Genomic DNA, 21,419 nt, shown 5'->3' with positions numbered 1-21,419 from the left:
GAATGTGCTGATGAGGAACCACAGAAGGTGGAAGTTGAGTGGGAGTTACCTTGGAAAGGAAATTGAGAAAGTAACCCTGTGCCACAATGGAGAGAACCCATTGATTCATCGTGATAGCCTGCCAGGTTGAAAGGAAACGAGTTAGCCACCCCCCCCCCCCCTTCAAACTGGTAAATGGTCAAAAACCAGGCGAAGGCTTTATAGCCGGAAGCTGAAGAATAGATGACTGATTACTGTCTTTTGGATGCTGTTTAGGTAGGAAGGATGCAGATGATTGGTTCCTTTGTGGAATAGGATGGTTATATGGAGCAAATCCACATCATGGGTAATATTGCTGAAAAAACTGTCGTCGGTAAGTGAAAGAAGACGAGGGCCGTTGAAATTGCTCAGAAGAATGTGTTGAGAGTTCCCTACTAGTAGAAGAATCTTCTTTCAGATGAGAAACCATTGCTTTGAACTTTTCACCCAAGCAGGGAGCATCTGCTAATCTTTCATGCAGGTCTTCCCAGAGATCAGACGCTCACAGCCATATTGAGTGTCTGGATGCTATAGTGACTGCTGCAGTTCTAGATTGCATATCATAGGCATCATAATTAGTCTTGATAAGGTGTTATGTAGATTCCTGAAGGGCAACGAGAATATTTGGGAACACTTCAGGGGTTGCAGAATCCAACTGCTGTAAAATAGTGTGTTGAAAATGTAGAATTTGCAGCTGGTGGGCACTTATTTTATAGCTAAACTAACTCAATGTTCCAAGTCTAGGAAAAACAAATTAACTAATAAACAGACTGGAAATATTGAAGATTTTAGAACTAGAAAGACTTTAGTTGTACTCTCAGATATCCGCCAGGTTGATCATCAAAGATCTCAACAACCTTATATAGCGGGATCGAATATCAATCATTGAGTACTTTTTCTAAATGTCACAGTGTACTAAGTGTATAAATAAGCTAATAAATAAAGCACTTATCTTAGTGAAGCATTAAGTAAGACCACTGTGCCCTGAGGCTTTGAAAAAAGCCGCTATTCCCTACGGGGACCCGTTTCGCCTTAACTAGGCTTCATCAGGGGTCAACGTTCTGAAAAGATAATAAATCAAGAAAAAACTAGTTAAAATCTTTTAAGATGAAGGAAAGAAATACACTAAATATAAACTAACAGGATAAAACTTTCAGACTTACTTATGTATCGGCTCGGGTTCACGAGACAAAATGGCGTTAAAGCTCTGTGAACGCCGACGCATGCGCTGTATTTATATGGATACCTAGTGTCAATATTAGCGCATGCGTATTCTCTATCACCTTCTGAGTATGTGCTAGATGTTATCACATATATGTCACTAATTAAACGTTTATTAAAATTACTGTTCAATAGAATACCTTCCAGTCTATTGTACTGTTCAAACCTTTAGGACTCATAGTCTGGAGTCTATAGATCCATCTTATCTCCCTTTGTGCAAGACGTTTTTTTCTATCTCCCCCTCTATGATGATCTTCTTCTTTATCTATACAACAACATTTTAGATCTTCGAACTTATGTTTAGCTGTGTTACAATGTTCTACCAAAGGGGCAGATCTTTTATTCAGTTTGATGTTAGATTTATGTTCGATCAATCTGGTTCTAAAACTTCTGGTCGTCATACCTATGTATATTTTATGACATGGACACATTATCATGTAAATCACGAAGTTCGAAGAGCAGGTTAAAAATTTTTTAATATGGTAGATTTTACCATCTTGTGTATTGATAAAAGAATTTTGGGAGACTGTTATCGCACAGATGCTACAGTGACCGCATCTATGAAAACCGTTGGGTAACAGCCCATATGAATTTTCTTTATCTGTAATGTCCCTCATTGGAGTAAATATTTCTTTCAAGTTACGTTCTCTGGAATACGCTATTCTTAATTCAGTGTTTTCAAAACAACTAAGTGACTGAACGATCTTCCAATTGTTTCTGAAGATCTGGGCCAGTTCGCTACCTTTATTAAAGTACTTCAAAACGCAAGTCATAATTTCTTCTTTGGACTGCTCGGTACTGTGATCTTCCTGTACATCTTGGTGTAAATGTTGTTCTTCATGTATTAACCACTCTCTATGTGTGTATCTGGCTCTCTTCTGAGAATATTTCAAAACTTGTTTAGGATAACCTCTCGTTTTCAACTTTCGTAAAAAATCTTTAGAATGTTTAGAATAATCATTCTCTTTTGTGCAATTTCTTTTTATCCTAAGAAGCTGTGAGAAAGGTAAGTTCTTCTTCAAACCATAGGGATGACAGCTACTGAAATCTAAAAAGGTGTTTTTATCAGTGGGCTTCACATACAAATCAAATTCAAAACTATTGGATGTTTGTATTATAATCAAATCTAAATACTCAATCTGTTTGGTAGAATATTTCATCGTGAACTGGATATTCTCGTCACAGTTGTTAAGCCACTGTATAAACTGATTTAAGCTGTCAACTGAACCTTTCCACAGTAACAAAATATCGTCTATGTATCTAAACCATTTTGAGATATTATTATCAAAAGGAGAATGCTGTATCCAAATTCTCTCAAATTCACACATGTATAGGTTAGCGATCGACGGAGCGAAAACTGCTCCCATAGCCACTCCCGATTTTTGTAAATAGAATGTCTTATTGTAATGAAAAAAGTTTTCTTTCATAGCAATTTGTGCCAGGTTTAGAATGAAGTTAGTTGGAATTGTATGGGGTCTAATTCTTCTCTCCAAGACCTCCTTCACGACTTCAAGGGCTTCAAATTGAGGGATGGAAGTGTATAATGAGACCACATCCAGTGTGACCAAAATATAGGGAAAACTTTCAATATCAATTTGTTCTAACTTTATCATAATATCTCTAGAGTCTTTAATATATGAAGGTATTTTGATGACTTCTGGTTTAAGAAATTCATCTACAAAAGTAGAAAGCGGCTCTAACAGAGAACCCTTTGAGGACATTATAGGACGCCCTGGGGGATTTTCCACGTTCTTATGAATTTTTGGTACTGTATAAAAAGTTGGTGTCAAAGGGTTTAAGGGATTCAAATATTTGTAATCTTTTTGAGTGATGAACCCCTGTAGTAATCCAAGGTTAGTGACTTGTTGTATCTTCCTTTGTAATTTCCTAGTTGGATTGAAAATTAAAGGTTCATAAACTTTAGAATCTTGTAGTTGTTTCTTAATTTCTTCATGATATTGATGACTATCTTGGACTACTACTGCTCCTCCTTTGTCCGCCTTAGATATAATAATGGTACGGTCTTTGGAAAGTATATCCAACACTTTCCTTTCTTCTTTATTTAAATTATTATAACTAAATGTATGTTGATTAGTCTCTTTCCAATCATTAACATCTTTGATAATACATTGTTTGAAAGAGTGTAAAATTGGGTCCAAAGGGGTGGGAGGACACCATACACTTTTTGGAGATATAATAGTACGATCTACTGTCGATGTTACTTCTTGAAAAAACACTTTGAGATGTAATTTTCTTATTAATTTTTCAAGATCTATATTAAATTGTACTTCATTAAATACTGTAGACGGTATGAAAGATAATCCCCTTGAAAGAACATTTACCTCTATGGCAGATAATGGACGCTTAGAGATGTTTACTACCACTGATTCCGTGTGGTTTGAGACCGGGTGTTGGGTCTTGCTCGTTGTGAACCTCTTCTTCTGGTCCTGCCTCTTGTTTTCATACTTTGGCCTCTGCCTAAAAAACGGGAATTGTCTCCACTAGAAGAGGAAGAGAAAGATGATATATCCGAACTTGCTCCTCCAGATTTTGCATTCACATCTTGATCTGTGCTAGTCATCCATGGATACACTTTTTGATGGAAGTAATCATTTTCGTCACGTTTAAATTTTCGTAATTTTCCTTTTTTCAGGGTTTCTCTGAAAACTTCCATTTCTTCATTAAGTTTTTTGTAATTACTCTCAAAATCTTGTTCTATATTAGTTGATTTAAGAGTAACTAAATCTTTATCTAATTCGCTTTTAAGATTGTTGATCTCCTTTGAGCTGTTCTCTATGATGAGTAGCATCAAATCTAAAGCGCATTTGTTTAGGATCTTATTCCAAGTATCCAAGAATGATAAATCTGATTTAAAGATTTGAGGAGCCTTGAGGATTCTTAGTCCCCTTGGAATACGTTCTTTTTTGCAATATTCAATCAGCATATCACTGTTAACCTCCATGCTGATGATGTTTTTATAAAGTTTATTAACGTCGAGCCAAGCTGGAGATTGTGTATCTATAGAAGTAGGTAAGTCGAATTGTGTAGGCACATCTATAAGTTTACCTACTCTTTCTGAAGTGAAACTAAAAACTGATTTCCAACCTTCTGTAGCCATTGTTGACAAAGTATATAACTAAACTAACTCAATGTTCCAAGTCTAGGAAAAACAAATTAACTAATAAACAGACTGGAAATATTGAAGATTTTAGAACTAGAAAGACTTTAGTTGTACTCTCAGATATCCGCCAGGTTGATCATCAAAGATCTCAACAACCTTATATAGCGGGATCGAATATCAATCATTGAGTACTTTTTCTAAATGTCACAGTGTACTAAGTGTATAAATAAGCTAATAAATAAAGCACTTATCTTAGTGAAGCATTAAGTAAGACCACTGTGCCCTGAGGCTTTGAAAAAAGCCGCTATTCCCTACGGGGACCCGTTTCGCCTTAACTAGGCTTCATCAGGGGTCAACGTTCTGAAAAGATAATAAATCAAGAAAAAACTAGTTAAAATCTTTTAAGATGAAGGAAAGAAATACACTAAATATAAACTAACAGGATAAAACTTTCAGACTTACTTATGTATCGGCTCGGGTTCACGAGACAAAATGGCGTTAAAGCTCTGTGAACGCCGACGCATGCGCTGTATTTATATGGATACCTAGTGTCAATATTAGCGCATGCGTATTCTCTATCACCTTCTGAGTATGTGCTAGATGTTATCACATATATGTCACTAATTAAACGTTTATTAAATTAGATAAGTGCTTCAAAGTACTCAATGATTGATATTCGATCCCGCTATATAAGGTTGTTGAGATCTTTGATGATCAACCTGGCGGATATCTGAGAGTACAACTAAAGTCTTTCTAGTTCTAAAATCTTCAATATTTCCAGTCTGTTTATTAGTTAATTTGTTTTTCCTAGACTTGGAACATTGAGTTAGTTTAGTTATATACTTTGTCAACAATGGCTACAGAAGGTTGGAAATCAGTTTTTAGTTTCACTTCAGAAAGAGTAGGTAAACTTATAGATGTGCCTACACAATTCGACTTACCTACTTCTATAGATACACAATCTCCAGCTTGGCTCGACGTTAATAAACTTTATAAAAACATCATCAGCATGGAGGTTAACAGTGATATGCTGATTGAATATTGCAAAAAAGAACGTATTCCAAGGGGACTAAGAATCCTCAAGGCTCCTCAAATCTTTAAATCAGATTTATCATTCTTGGATACTTGGAATAAGATCCTAAACAAATGCGCTTTAGATTTGATGCTACTCATCATAGAGAACAGCTCAAAGGAGATCAACAATCTTAAAAGCGAATTAGATAAAGATTTAGTTACTCTTAAATCAACTAATATAGAACAAGATTTTGAGAGTAATTACAAAAAAACTTAATGAAGAAATGGAAGTTTTCAGAGAAACCCTGAAAAAAGGAAAATTACGAAAATTTAAACGTGACGAAAATGATTACTTCCATCAAAAAGTGTATCCATGGATGACTAGCACAGATCAAGATGTGAATGCAAAATCTGGAGGAGCAAGTTCGGATATATCATCTTTCTCTTCCTCTTCTAGTGGAGACAATTCCCGTTTTTTAGGCAGAGGCCAAAGTATGAAAACAAGAGGCAGGACCAGAAGAAGAGGTTCACAACGAGCAAGACCCAACACCCGGTCTCAAACCACACGGAATCAGTGGTAGTAAACATCTCTAAGCGTCCATTATCTGCCATAGAGGTAAATGTTCTTTCAAGGGGATTATCTTTCATACCGTCTACAGTATTTAATGAAGTACAATTTAATATAGATCTTGAAAAATTAATAAGAAAATTACATCTCAAAGTGTTTTTTCAAGAAGTAACATCGACAGTAGATCGTACTATTATATCTCCAAAAAGTGTATGGTGTCCTCCCACCCCTTTGGACCCAATTTTACACTCTTTCAAACAATGTATTATCAAAGATGTTAATGATTGGAAAGAGACTAATCAACATACATTTAGTTATAATAATTTAAATAAAGAAGAAAGGAAAGTGTTGGATATACTTTCCAAAGACCGTACCATTATTATATCTAAGGCGGACAAAGGAGGAGCAGTAGTAGTCCAAGATAGTCATCAATATCATGAAGAAATTAAGAAACAACTACAAGATTCTAAAGTTTATGAACCTTTAATTTTCAATCCAACTAGGAAATTACAAAGGAAGATACAACAAGTCACTAACCTTGGATTACTACAGGGGTTCATCACTCAAAAAGATTACAAATATTTGAATCCCTTAAACCCTTTGACACCAACTTTTTATACAGTACCAAAAATTCATAAGAACGTGGAAAATCCCCCAGGGCGTCCTATAATGTCCTCAAAGGGTTCTCTGTTAGAGCCGCTTTCTACTTTTGTAGATGAATTTCTTAAACCAGAAGTCATCAAAATACCTTCATATATTAAAGACTCTAGAGATATTATGATAAAGTTAGAACAAATTGATATTGAAAGTTTTCCCTATATTTTGGTCACACTGGATGTGGTCTCATTATACACTTCCATCCCTCAATTTGAAGCCCTTGAAGTCGTGAAGGAGGTCTTGGAGAGAAGAATTAGACCCCATACAATTCCAACTAACTTCATTCTAAACCTGGCACAAATTGCTATGAAAGAAAACTTTTTTCATTACAATAAGACATTCTATTTACAAAAATCGGGAGTGACTATGGGAGCAGTTTTCGCTCCGTCGATCGCTAACCTATACATGTGTGAATTTGAGAGAATTTGGATACAGCATTCTCCTTTTGATAATAATATCTCAAAATGGTTTAGATACATAGACGATATTTTGTTACTGTGGAAAGGTTCAGTTGACAGCTTAAATCAGTTTATACAGTGGCTTAACAACTGTGACGAGAATATCCAGTTCACGATGAAATATTCTACCAAACAGATTGAGTATTTAGATTTGATTATAATACAAACATCCAATAGTTTTGAATTTGATTTGTATGTGAAGCCCACTGATAAAAACACCTTTTTAGATTTCAGTAGCTGTCATCCCTATGGTTTGAAGAAGAACTTACCTTTCTCACAGCTTCTTAGGATAAAAAGAAATTGCACAAAAGAGAATGATTATTCTAAACATTCTAAAGATTTTTTACGAAAGTTGAAAACGAGAGGTTATCCTAAACAAGTTTTGAAATATTCTCAGAAGAGAGCCAGATACACACATAGAGAGTGGTTAATACATGAAGAACAACATTTACACCAAGATGTACAGGAAGATCACAGTACCGAGCAGTCCAAAGAAGAAATTATGACTTGCGTTTTGAAGTACTTTAATAAAGGTAGCGAACTGGCCCAGATCTTCAGAAACAATTGGAAGATCGTTCAGTCACTTAGTTGTTTTGAAAACACTGAATTAAGAATAGCGTATTCCAGAGAACGTAACTTGAAAGAAATATTTACTCCAATGAGGGACATTACAGATAAAGAAAATTCATATGGGCTGTTACCCAACGGTTTTCATAGATGCGGTCACTGTAGCATCTGTGCGATAACAGTCTCCCAAAATTCTTTTATCAATACACAAGATGGTAAAATCTACCATATTAAAAAATTTTTAACCTGCTCTTCGAACTTCGTGATTTACATGATAATGTGTCCATGTCATAAAATATACATAGGTATGACGACCAGAAGTTTTAGAACCAGATTGATCGAACATAAATCTAACATCAAACTGAATAAAAGATCTGCCCCTTTGGTAGAACATTGTAACACAGCTAAACATAAGTTCGAAGATCTAAAATGTTGTTGTATAGATAAAGAAGAAGATCATCATAGAGGGGGAGATAGAAAAAAACGTCTTGCACAAAGGGAGATAAGATGGATCTATAGACTCCAGACTATGAGTCCTAAAGGTTTGAACAGTACAATAGACTGGAAGGTATTCTATTGAACAGTAATTTTAATAAACGTTTAATTAGTGACATATATGTGATAACATCTAGCACATACTCAGAAGGTGATAGAGAATACGCATGCGCTAATATTGACACTAGGTATCCATATAAATACAGCGCATGCGTCGGCGTTCACAGAGCTTTAACGCCATTTTGTCTCGTGAACCCGAGCCGATACATAAGTAAGTCTGAAAGTTTTATCCTGTTAGTTTATATTTAGTGTATTTCTTTCCTTCATCTTAAAAGATTTTAACTAGATTTTTCTTGATTTATTATCTTTTCAGAACGTTGACCCCTGATGAAGCCTAGTTAAGGCGAAACGGGTCCCCGTAGGGAATAGCGGCTTTTTTCAAAGCCTCAGGGCACAGTGGTCTTACTTAATGCTTCACTAAGATAAGTGCTTTATTTATTAGCTTATTTATACACTTAGTACACTGTGACATTTAGAAAAAGTACTCAATGATTGATATTCGATCCCGCTATATAAGGTTGTTGAGATCTTTGATGATCAACCTGGCGGATATCTGAGAGTACAACTAAAGTCTTTCTAGTTCTAAAATCTTCAATATTTCCAGTCTGTTTATTAGTTAATTTGTTTTTCCTAGACTTGGAACATTGAGTTAGTTTAGTTATATACTTTGTCAACAATGGCTACAGAAGGTTGGAAATCAGTTTTTAGTTTCACTTCAGAAAGAGTAGGTAAACTTATAGATGTGCCTACACAATTCGACTTACCTACTTCTATAGATACACAATCTCCAGCTTGGCTCGACGTTAATAAACTTTATAAAAACATCATCAGCATGGAGGTTAACAGTGATATGCTGATTGAATATTGCAAAAAAGAACGTATTCCAAGGGGACTAAGAATCCTCAAGGCTCCTCAAATCTTTAAATCAGATTTATCATTCTTGGATACTTGGAATAAGATCCTAAACAAATGCGCTTTAGATTTGATGCTACTCATCATAGAGAACAGCTCAAAGGAGATCAACAATCTTAAAAGCGAATTAGATAAAGATTTAGTTACTCTTAAATCAACTAATATAGAACAAGATTTTGAGAGTAATTACAAAAAACTTAATGAAGAAATGGAAGTTTTCAGAGAAACCCTGAAAAAAGGAAAATTACGAAAATTTAAACGTGACGAAAATGATTACTTCCATCAAAAAGTGTATCCATGGATGACTAGCACAGATCAAGATGTGAATGCAAAATCTGGAGGAGCAAGTTCGGATATATCATCTTTCTCTTCCTCTTCTAGTGGAGACAATTCCCGTTTTTTAGGCAGAGGCCAAAGTATGAAAACAAGAGGCAGGACCAGAAGAAGAGGTTCACAACGAGCAAGACCCAACACCCGGTCTCAAACCACACGGAATCAGTGGTAGTAAACATCTCTAAGCGTCCATTATCTGCCATAGAGGTAAATGTTCTTTCAAGGGGATTATCTTTCATACCGTCTACAGTATTTAATGAAGTACAATTTAATATAGATCTTGAAAAATTAATAAGAAAATTACATCTCAAAGTGTTTTTTCAAGAAGTAACATCGACAGTAGATCGTACTATTATATCTCCAAAAAGTGTATGGTGTCCTCCCACCCCTTTGGACCCAATTTTACACTCTTTCAAACAATGTATTATCAAAGATGTTAATGATTGGAAAGAGACTAATCAACATACATTTAGTTATAATAATTTAAATAAAGAAGAAAGGAAAGTGTTGGATATACTTTCCAAAGACCGTACCATTATTATATCTAAGGCGGACAAAGGAGGAGCAGTAGTAGTCCAAGATAGTCATCAATATCATGAAGAAATTAAGAAACAACTACAAGATTCTAAAGTTTATGAACCTTTAATTTTCAATCCAACTAGGAAATTACAAAGGAAGATACAACAAGTCACTAACCTTGGATTACTACAGGGGTTCATCACTCAAAAAGATTACAAATATTTGAATCCCTTAAACCCTTTGACACCAACTTTTTATACAGTACCAAAAATTCATAAGAACGTGGAAAATCCCCCAGGGCGTCCTATAATGTCCTCAAAGGGTTCTCTGTTAGAGCCGCTTTCTACTTTTGTAGATGAATTTCTTAAACCAGAAGTCATCAAAATACCTTCATATATTAAAGACTCTAGAGATATTATGATAAAGTTAGAACAAATTGATATTGAAAGTTTTCCCTATATTTTGGTCACACTGGATGTGGTCTCATTATACACTTCCATCCCTCAATTTGAAGCCCTTGAAGTCGTGAAGGAGGTCTTGGAGAGAAGAATTAGACCCCATACAATTCCAACTAACTTCATTCTAAACCTGGCACAAATTGCTATGAAAGAAAACTTTTTTCATTACAATAAGACATTCTATTTACAAAAATCGGGAGTGGCTATGGGAGCAGTTTTCGCTCCGTCGATCGCTAACCTATACATGTGTGAATTTGAGAGAATTTGGATACAGCATTCTCCTTTTGATAATAATATCTCAAAATGGTTTAGATACATAGACGATATTTTGTTACTGTGGAAAGGTTCAGTTGACAGCTTAAATCAGTTTATACAGTGGCTTAACAACTGTGACGAGAATATCCAGTTCACGATGAAATATTCTACCAAACAGATTGAGTATTTAGATTTGATTATAATACAAACATCCAATAGTTTTGAATTTGATTTGTATGTGAAGCCCACTGATAAAAACACCTTTTTAGATTTCAGTAGCTGTCATCCCTATGGTTTGAAGAAGAACTTACCTTTCTCACAGCTTCTTAGGATAAAAAGAAATTGCACAAAAGAGAATGATTATTCTAAACATTCTAAAGATTTTTTACGAAAGTTGAAAACGAGAGGTTATCCTAAACAAGTTTTGAAATATTCTCAGAAGAGAGCCAGATACACACATAGAGAGTGGTTAATACATGAAGAACAACATTTACACCAAGATGTACAGGAAGATCACAGTACCGAGCAGTCCAAAGAAGAAATTATGACTTGCGTTTTGAAGTACTTTAATAAAGGTAGCGAACTGGCCCAGATCTTCAGAAACAATTGGAAGATCGTTCAGTCACTTAGTTGTTTTGAAAACACTGAATTAAGAATAGCGTATTCCAGAGAACGTAACTTGAAAGAAATATTTACTCCAATGAGGGACATTACAGATAAAGAAAATTCATATGGGCTGTTACCCAACGGTTTTCATAGATGCGGTCACTGTAGCATCTGTGCGATAACAGTCTCCCAAAATTCTTTTATCAATACACAAGATGGTAAAATCTACCATATTAAAAAATTTTTAACCTGCTCTTCGAACTTCGTGATTTACATGATAATGTGTCCATGTCATAAAATATACATAGGTATGACGACCAGAAGTTTTAGAACCAGATTGATCGAACATAAATCTAACATCAAACTGAATAAAAGATCTGCCCCTTTGGTAGAACATTGTAACACAGCTAAACATAAGTTCGAAGATCTAAAATGTTGTTGTATAGATAAAGAAGAAGATCATCATAGAGGGGGAGATAGAAAAAAACGTCTTGCACAAAGGGAGATAAGATGGATCTATAGACTCCAGACTATGAGTCCTAAAGGTTTGAACAGTACAATAGACTGGAAGGTATTCTATTGAACAGTAATTTTAATAAACGTTTAATTAGTGACATATATGTGATAACATCTAGCACATACTCAGAAGGTGATAGAGAATACGCATGCGCTAATATTGACACTAGGTATCCATATAAATACAGCGCATGCGTCGGCGTTCACAGAGCTTTAACGCCATTTTGTCTCGTGAACCCGAGCCGATACATAAGTAAGTCTGAAAGTTTTATCCTGTTAGTTTATATTTAGTGTATTTCTTTCCTTCATCTTAAAAGATTTTAACTAGTTTTTTCTTGATTTATTATCTTTTCAGAACGTTGACCCCTGATGAAGCCTAGTTAAGGCGAAACGGGTCCCCGTAGGGAATAGCGGCTTTTTTCAAAGCCTCAGGGCACAGTGGTCTTACTTAATGCTTCACTAAGATAAGTGCTTTATTTATTAGCTTATTTATACACTTAGTACACTGTGACATTTAGAAAAAGTACTCAATGATTGATATTCGATCCCGCTATATAAGGTTGTTGAGATCTTTGATGATCAACCTGGCGGATATCTGAGAGTACAACTAAAGTCTTTCTAGTTCTAAAATCTTCAATATTTCCAGTTTGTTTATTAGTTAATTCACTTATTTTATAGAACATAAGAGCATAAGAAATTGCCTCCGCTGGGTCAGACCAGAGGTCCATCGCACCCAGCAATCCACACCCGCGGCGGCCCATCAGGTTCATGACCTGTCGAGTGGTCCCTGACTCACCCTATAACCTATCACTACTTTTATTTGTACCCCTTAATCCCTGTATCCTTCAGGAATTTATCCAAACCTTCTTTGAATCCCTGTAGTGTGTTCTGCCCAATCACAACCTCCGGGAGTGCGTACCATGTGTCCACTACTCTCTGGGTGAAGAATAACTTTCTGGCATTGGTTCTAAACCTGTCCCCTTTCCGTTTCTCCGAGTGCCCCTTACCTTGCAACCCATGGAATCAAGAAGGCAAAGGTCTTTACCCAGAGGTGCAGATAAGGGACCTCTTGATACTTTAGCTAGCCAACTCCGACACCATCGATTGTTGAGGTAGTTGAAGAATGTCGTGACCAGGAGCTTTATGAACCTTATATTTAGTCTCTAAGCATCTGGACATTGTGGACACTGAAAAAGGTTTTTGACAATTTTCTAATTAAAGGTCCTGCAAAACTTGATGTACTGGTAAGGCAACAAGCCCCTTCAGTGGAGTCTTACAAGATTTTAGGATAGCTTGAAAATCTTTGCTTCCTCCTAGAATAGCTGCCTCATTTAGGCTGAGTAAAGAAGAAACTTTTTGTAAAAATTTTGGATATATGAGTACTCTTCAGAGGAGCTCGGTTGAATAGGCTGCTCCGGCTGAGGGTCAGACTCTGGTAGAATGCTGAGCTCTGACCAGTCAGGAGAGTGTGGTTCCTGCATCGGAGAGGAACATACTAGAGTACCCGGAGCCCGTGACAGAAGAGGTGAAAGTGGTACTGAACTTGATTGTAAAGGTTCTTTGGGGTCAAGCTGCTGAATAAAAGTTGAAGCAGGTTGAGCAGGCAGAATAGGAGGAAGCTGGTGAGAAGTCTGCATGAAAGAAGCACTATCCTGCATAAACTTTTGGCACAAAGAGAAAAACCCAGAAATAGCCTGAAAATATTCTACTTTCTGTGAAGGCATTTCTGCTTGCATAGATGGCAGAGAAATTATCTTTGATGGAACAGGATCTGGTATAAATAAAATAGGAGAAGACCTCCTTATCGTTCATTACTTTTAGAAGACTTTTTAGAAGTTCGCAATAGCCCGAACAGCTCATGCATGAGTGCCTTCCCGCCTGACATAGGGCGTGCGGTCCCTCAGTTAAGATAAGCCAGTTAAGAAGCCAACCCAGGGAGTGAGTGGGTTGTGAGAAAATCTGCCTGCTGTCCCTGGATAACACTTGTTACGGTAAGTAACTGTGCTTTATCCCAGGCAGCATATTCTCACGTATGGGTGACATCCAAGCTAACAGAAATGGGATGGAGGGAGAGTTGGCCATTAGGAAAATAAATTTTGTAATACAGATTGGCCAAAGTGCCCATCTCATCTGGAAAAAGACTCCAGACAGTAGTGAGAAGTGAATGTATGAACTGAGGACCAGGTGGCAGCTTTACAGATTTCCTCAATGGGAGTAGATCTTAGGAAAGTCACAGAAGCTGCCATAGCTCTGATTTTGTGGGCTATGACACGACTCTACAGTGTCAGTCAAGTCTGAGCATAACAGAACAAGATGCAGGCCGCCAGCCAGTTGGAAATCGTTCTCTCGGAAACAGAATGCCCCAACTTGCTTGGATCAAACAAAATGAACAGTTGGGGAGATGTTCAGCGAGGCTTTCTCCGGTCAATGTAAAAGGCCAAAGCCCGTTTACAGTACAAAGTATGGAGAGAGGTTTTTCCAGCATGAGAATGAGGCTTATGAAAAACACTGGCAGAACAATTGATTGAGAGAGATGAAATTCAGTGACAACTTTTGGAAAAAACTGTGGATGTGTACAGAGTACCACCTTGTCATGATGAAAAACTGTGAAAGGTGGACCTGCTACTAAGACTTGTAACTCACAGACCCTCCTGGCAGAGGTGAGAGCAATAAGAAAGACCACTTTCCAGGTGAGAAACTTGAGATGAGCTATGGCCATTGGTTCAAATGGTGGCTTTATCAAACTGGAAAAAAAACACATTAAGGTCCCAGATGACAGGTAGAGGCTTGAGAGGTGGTTTCACATTGAACAGTCCCTTCATGAATCTGGAAACCAAAGGATGAACAGTGAGAGATTTTCCCTCTACTGGCAGATGAAAAGCTGTAATAGCACTGAGATGAACTCCGATAGATGCAGATTTTAATCCAGAATCAGACAGAGAAAGGAGATAATCCAACACCAATTCCACTACCAAGGAAATTGGAATATGATGATGAAGAAGACACCAGGAAGAAAACCTAGTCAATTTTTGCTGGTAACATTGTTGAGTGGCTGGTTTCCTGGATGCTTTAAGAATTTGTCTAATAGGTTGAGAGAGATGCAAAATAAATGGATTCAACCCGAGAGAAACCAAGCTGCCAGGTGCAGTGATTGCAGATTGGGATGTAGAAGTGACTCCTGATTCTGAGTAAGCAGAGTAAGAAATATGGTAAGAGGTATGGGCTCCCTGGAGCTGAGCTGAAGTAGAAGGGAGAACCAATGTTGCCTGGGCCACCATGGAGCAATGAGAATCATGGTGGCTGCCTCTCTTTTGAGCTTGAACAGAGTTCTCAACATGAGAGGGATTGGAGGGAATGCATATAGAAACAGACCCGTCCAATTCAGGAGAAAAGCATCTGCTTCCAGACAGAGAGAGGAGTAAAGTCAGGAGCAAAACTGGGGATTGTGGGGGGCTGCAAACAAGTCTACTTGTGGGGTGCCCCATTGAGCAAAGATGGACTGGAGAGTTGAGAGTCCATTCGTGAGGCTGAAGAATTCTGCTGAGGTTGTCTGCTAGGGAATTCTTCTCCCCTTGTATATAGTCCGCCTTCAAGAACAGGTTGTGAGCCATTGTCTAAGTCCAGATTTTTGGGGCTTCCTGGAATAACAGGAGAGAGCCCGTGCCTTCTTGCTTGTTTATGTAGTACATTGCTACTTGATTGTCTGTATGAAGGAGGAAGACTTGAGGGCAGAGGAGATAATGAAAAGCCTTGAGGTCATAAAACATCACTCTGAGTTCCAGGAGATTGATGTGAAATTTACGTTCCCTGGCAGTCCAAAGACCTTGAGTCTGAAGATCGTCCATATGAGCCCCTCAGGCATAAGGGGACGCGTCTGTTGTGATGACCTTGTGATGAGGGGGTAAATGGAAAAGAAGACTTCTGGATAGATTGGAGATCATCCACCATTGAAGCGACTGCAGAAGAGATGATGTTACAAGATATATGTTGTGAAAGACGATCTGTCGTTTGACAGAACTGGGAAATAAAGGTCCACTGAGGAGTGCGAAGATATAGCCTTGCCAGTGATGTCACATAGACAGTGGAAGCCATATGGCCTAAAAAGAACCATCAAGCATCTGGCAGAGATGGATTGAAGAGGAAGCAGTTGCGGACACTGACGTATGAGAGTTTCAAGGCAATCTGGAGGAAGAAAGGCTCTCATGGAGGGTGGTGTCTAGGATGGCCCCAATAAACTGTAAACGTTTAGTCGGAATGAGATGTGATTTGGGAAAATTGACTTTGAATCCTAGAACCTGAAGAAAAGAAATGGTCTGAGATGTTGCTTGGACCACTTCTTGAGACGACACCAGTCATCCAGATAAGGAAAGATCAGTCATCCAGATAAGGAAAGACTTGAAGGCCATGCGAACGGAAAGATGTGGACACCACAATCAGGCACTTCGTGAAGACTCTGGGAGAAGATGCCAGGCCGAAGGGAAGAACCTTGTACTTGTAATTACATCGATTGATTTGAAACCGGAGGTACTTCCTGGAAGCCAGATGAATTGGAATGTGTGTGTAGGCTTCCTTGAGGTCCAGAGAACATAGCCAGTCATCCTGATTGAGGAGAGGATAAAGCAGGGTGAGAGATAACATCCTGAATTTCTCTTTGAGCAAAAATTTGTTGAGAGCTCTGAGATCGTGGACAATTTCTGGGTAGTGGTATCAGTAGAATCACCAAAAAGTTCGTCCCTCAGACATGGAGCATCGGCCAATATGTCCTGATGATTGATGTCCAGCTCTGAGACTCGAAGCCAGGCCAAATGTCTCATGGAAACTGACATTGCTGCAGTCCAGGAAGTGAGTTCAAAAGTGTCATAAATGGAACTAACCATGTACTTACGAAATCGTAGCAGGTCAGCCATGAAAAGTTGAAAAGCAGGAAGCTTACGTTTTGGTAGGTATTTTTGGAACGTAGCAACTTGTTTGACCAGATGTTTCATGTAGAGAGAGAGAAATGAAAAAAGTGTAGTTATCAGACCAGTTGGCTAGCATAGCATTTTGGAAAAGCCTCTTGCCAAATAGGTCCATAGTCTTGCCCTCTCTCCCAGAAGGGACAGAGGCATACACACTAGCCCCCAAGGATTTCTTTAAGGTAGATTCAACCAGGAGAGACTCATGAGGGAGCTGGGGTTTATCAAATCCTGGAATAGGGACTACCCTATACAAAGAGTCCAATTTACAAGGAGCCACTGGAATGCTAAGTGGCGTTTCCAAATTTTTGTAAAATGTCTCCCATAGAATATCATGAATAGGGAGCATGAGGAGTTCCTTAGGTGGCTGATCATAATCTAAAGCATCCAGAAACTCCTTAGACCAGTAGAGTCAGCTTGAAGAATAGACATAGTCTCAGACATCTCTCTCAAAAATTTAAAAACCAAGATTTCTCAGTTAAAACAGGGAGTTCTTGAGAAGGTTGGTGAAGAGAATCCTCTTCTGAAGAGCCGTCATGGTCAGAGAGAGAACATGTTCTGGATCTGAATCATCCAAAAGATCTGAATCTCGTTTCGTTCGGCATCAAGGAACCAGCACCAAAGGTTGAAGGTGTTTCAACTTCTGCAATACTTTTCCTGACCTCACTGCCATCGAGTCAGGTGATGTCTGAGTTGAAAAAGACTGGTGCCGGTGACTGGTAGGTGTCGGTTCCTGGTCAAGCAGTGGCGACACCGATTGAGATTCCACGGCCGGCTAAACCGGTGTCGAAGGCTAAGCCCAAACTGGCACCAGTGGAGTCGATGTCGACATGGGAAAAACTTGAGTCAGGAGCAGAATCTGTAACTAGTCCCGTAACTCATCCCATAGCAACTCCTGAATATGTTGCTTCAATGTATGCACCAGTACCGCTGGCTTCTTTGCCGATACATTCAATGCGGTTCTAAAGTCCGGCGACGAGGAGGTCGATGTCGAGGCACTCACTAAAATTGGAGCAGAACGTTTTTTTTGGTTTCCTCGAAGTCAGCAGGACTTGGCTCACTGCTGCTTTGACCTGAGGCCCAGAGGGGGTAGGGGAAGGCTTTCTATCTGACTTACCCACTGTGAGTTGAGACACGTTGGTGGATCCACCCTCAGTGTCATTTTGGTCGGTGCAGTCTTGGGTGGCATGGAAGGTGTCGGAGATGAACTGGGCTCCGTGTCCATTGCAGTGCCAAACAGTAGCCTGTGCTGAAGTAACTGGATTTTTAGGGTGCATTTCTGAAAGGATGAGCAGCGGGAGCAAGAGTCGGTACAGTGCTCGGGTCCCAGACACTGCAAGCACCAGCTTAAAGAAATGGCCCGAGCATAGCAACCGTACTTTTTGAAACCCGTCGACGGGTGGGACATGGATGGTAAGACAGCCGTTGACAAATCAAACTCTATGGCATAAAGAGTCCATAAGGCCCTAGTGGGCCAAAGCCTGCGGCGGGAAAATAAAATAAGACTGTCTTTTTTTTTTTTAAAGAAAGAAAGATATAAAAGGAAACAAATTATGAAAAAAACAAACAAACCAACAACAACACAATCCACGAAGAAAAAGACACTTAAACAGAAGCTGAAGCGCATCTTACTAGCTCCGCGGAAACTAGAAGACTGAGGTACCGCACGCCCAGTGTTCTAGTGCCTTTTAGCCGGGCGCTCCGCCAAGCTAATTTAGAAGACCGCCCGGTTATCATCCGCTCGTGAATTCTGCTGCCGCCGCTCAACATAAAAAACAACAACAAAAAAACGGCTTGGAGATTTCACGCCTTAAGCCTGTAGTGAACTTATGCTCTGGGGCTCTAACGTGTGCATGCCGGCTTCCCTTTTCTTCCCTCTGAAACCGGAAGTTATGCCCGGGGGGGGGGGGAGGAAGAGAAGAGAAGAGAAGGGAAGCCGGCACACACATGTTAGAGCCCCGAAGAATGCATTCGCTACGGGCAAAGGCAGGAGACAGGTCAGTGAAGCTTACAATTTGCTATTCTTGCTGCCGAGTCCTGCCTACTTTCTTTTTCCGCAAAGGCAGGATCCGGCAGCATTTCTCCCAATAGGTCGAACGCGATCACGTCAATTCTGCCATCGGAGAGGAAGTTCTGGCCAGCCAATCACTGATTGGCTGAGCTGGTACTTCCTCTCCGACGGCAGAATTGACGTCGGGGAGAGGAATGCTGGTCAGCCCGAAGCAGGGAGAACTTGGGGCGGCGGCAGCGGCTTTGGGGCCTGTTATCCGATGGCAGAGGCTTGGGGGAGGGCAGGGAGAAAGAAAGAAAGAAAGAAAGAAAGAAAGAGGGCGGGCAGGGAGAAAGAAAGAAAGGGCAGGGAATGAGGTCTGGAGGAGAGGAAGCATACAGGCTGAAAGAAGGGAAGAAAGATTGGATGCACAGTCAGAAGAAGAAAGTGCAACCAGAGACTCATGAAATCACCAGACAACAAGGTAGGAAAAATGATTTTATTTTAAATTTAGTGATCAAAATGTGTCTGAATTTATATCTGCTGTCTATATTTTACACTATGGTCCCCTTTTACTAAACTGCAATAAAGGTTTTTAGGGCAAGGAGCGTATGAGTGTTGAGAGCAGCCCTGAGCATTCAGCGCAGCTCCCTGCGCTAAAAACTGCTATTGTGGGGGGGTCACGTGATGACGCTGAGATGAGCGGCGGCTCTCTGCTCTAGCTCCAACCCTCTCGCACTTTATTTTTCGCCAAAATTGCCATTTACCACCTCCTCCTCGTTTCCTGTTGGCAGCCCGGTGGATCGGAGTGTGCTGCGGTGCAGGTGACTGTGCAGGACACTTTCTGGGGCGGCTTCTGAGAGAGTTATGCCCGTTAAGACCCCGCGGCCGACTAGGACCCAGCGTGCGCACGAGGTATCCAGTATGGCGGCCGCTTCTCCTTCCCCTCCGCCGAAAGTGCTTCTCCAGGACGACGCGGTCAAGGAACTCACAAAAAATATTTCAGCGGCCATCGACGAGAGGCTGACTAAACTCCAGGCCACTGTTGATGATAGAGATTGCCTGGAACGTCATGGCCAACGTCTTCAGACCGCAGAGACCCGTATTGCTGCTCAGGAGGATCGTTCGGTGGAGGTGGAGACGCAGATCCAGGCCCTGCAGGCAAGGTGTGCAACCCTTCACGAGCGCCTTGAAGATCAAGAGAATCGCGGCCGCCGAAACAACATCTGGCTGGTGGGCTTAGCGGAGACCCTGCAGGACGCTGAGCTGAGAGAGGTCGTGGAGAAGTGGCTTCCTGAGGCGGTGGGCTTAGTTCCAGCGGGGTCGCGCACCTTGGTGGAGAGGGTGCATCGCCTGGGTCCCCGCCGGGAGACTGAGGGGCGGCCTCGACCTGTCATCGCCAGGTATTTGAATTTTGCGGACAAGGCGCAGGTGATGGCCCTCTATCGCAAAAAGGGCTCGTTGGAGTACGGGGGCACCAAGTTATTGCTTTTCAATGATTACTCGGCTGAGGTGGCTGCTGGACGCTGTGCCCTGGCGCCCTACTGTTCTGAGCTCCGCAACAGAGGCCTTCGCTTTGTGGTGCAGTATCCGGCCCAAGTGAGGGTTTTCGAGGCAGGAGGGCCGAAGGTCTGCGAGGATGTGGAAGCGCTCCGGGCCTACATACAAGCCCTGGTGCCTATGCCTCCGGCACCCTGAGGTCTGCTGGACTTTGGTTGGCTTTCTCTGAGGTTTGCCCCTATGTTTTGGAGCTTGGTTGTTGTTGAATATGTGATCCATGGGGGGGCATGGGGGGGCTCCGAAGGCTGGCCATGGTTTCCCCTTCATCGAATGGCCCTCTAGTTTATCATCTTCCAGCCTGATTCTCCTGTGGTAGCCTGGGCGCGGGCGTATGTCTCCTGGGATGGGGCTTTTGTCCTGTCATCTTGCCTGAATTCCACAGGAGGGGCCTACCTGATGTCATCTTTCCGTGGGCCCTTTGCAGGATCTATCCTTTCGGGCCCTTTTGGAGGCTACTGTGGTCCCTTCCTGGAGGGGCGCCTGTTGTTGGAGTTGATGCCCTGCTTGAGTATTATGGGCAATAGCTGTCGCTCTGGACATAACTGGACATAAGTTGACTTTATTGTCCCATGGTTCTGTTTTTTCTTGTATGACATTTTTCCCTTTTTATTCTCATAGTTCTTTTTAGTATTGGGGTCCTGGAGCGGGTTTTCTTAACCTCTGGGGGTGGGGGGGAGGGGAGCTCTTTCTTTATTGATAGCGTGAGGGGGTGGGGGGGCTTCTACAATTTGTTTTTATTGTGATGGGAGGGTGGGGTTGGATGAAGAGTCAGCTGGGGAGGGAGGGTGGGTGTTTGGACCTGGAAGGGGCGTTTGTGTGTATGTTGGTGAGTGGTCTGTTTGGGTGTTGGTGCTTGGGGAGCGTGGATGTGGGGGGTAGGGGTTTGGGCTGGCCAAGGGGGAGGGATCTCTGTTTCTACGGGGTGCTTGGCGTTTGGGCGCTTGGTCTTGGGGGTTTGGCTGGGAGACCCCCGGGGCTTGTGATAGGCTTTGGAGTGCTTGGCTGATGTGGCAGGGTATTTCCCATGGATATGGCTGATCTCATTTGTATCACGTTGAATGTGGCGGCCATTAATTCTCCTGTGAAGCGCTCAAAGGTGCTCTCTTTTCTGAAAAAAGAGAAGGTCTCGGTAGCCT

General features: G+C 40.6%; 2 protein-coding genes across 5 annotated transcripts in view; one reads left to right on the top strand and one right to left on the bottom strand.

Annotated features, from left to right (window-relative positions):
- Window positions 1–21,419, bottom strand: part of OGA (O-GlcNAcase) — a 247,621-nt gene that overhangs the window by 163,230 nt on the left and 62,972 nt on the right. The window contains exons 1-2 of one of the 3 annotated variants that reach the window (XM_033940317.1): window positions 3,582–4,602; window positions 971–1,079 (exon numbers count right to left, since the gene is read on the bottom strand). The exons of the other annotated variants lie outside the window; for them this stretch is intronic. The gene's annotated coding sequence lies outside the window, so the exon portion shown is untranslated. Of the gene's footprint in view, window positions 1–970; window positions 1,080–3,581; window positions 4,603–21,419 lie in introns of those variants that run through there. 3 annotated transcript variants of the gene reach the window in all.
- LOC117358730 lies at window positions 5,680–12,409 on the top strand. Of its 2 annotated transcripts, XR_004539068.1 has the most exons (3): window positions 5,680–5,990; window positions 8,493–9,631; window positions 12,134–12,409. XR_004539068.1 is itself a non-coding variant. In XM_033940318.1 (2 exons), the coding sequence occupies exon 2, from the start codon at window positions 10,253–10,255 to the stop codon at window positions 11,843–11,845; it is 1,593 nt and encodes a 530-aa protein (XP_033796209.1). In that variant the 5' UTR covers window positions 5,680–5,990; window positions 8,493–10,252; the 3' UTR covers window positions 11,846–12,409. The 2 variants fall into 2 exon arrangements, 1 of the variants encoding a protein (XP_033796209.1); XM_033940318.1 differs by having other exon boundaries at window positions 8,493–12,409.

The sequence above is a fragment of the Geotrypetes seraphini genome, chromosome 4 (assembly GCF_902459505.1).
Source record: "Geotrypetes seraphini chromosome 4, aGeoSer1.1, whole genome shotgun sequence".
NCBI lineage: Eukaryota > Metazoa > Chordata > Amphibia > Gymnophiona > Dermophiidae > Geotrypetes > Geotrypetes seraphini.
The sequence above is the reverse complement of the archived record's forward strand: the minus strand, read 5'-3'. Positions and strand labels throughout refer to the sequence as shown.

Excerpts from the sequence above, each read along its gene's own strand:
- LOC117358730 (XM_033940318.1), top strand. The coding sequence starts at position 10,253 with ATGTCCTCAAAGGGTTCTCTGTTAGAGCCGCTTTCTACTTTTGTAGAT.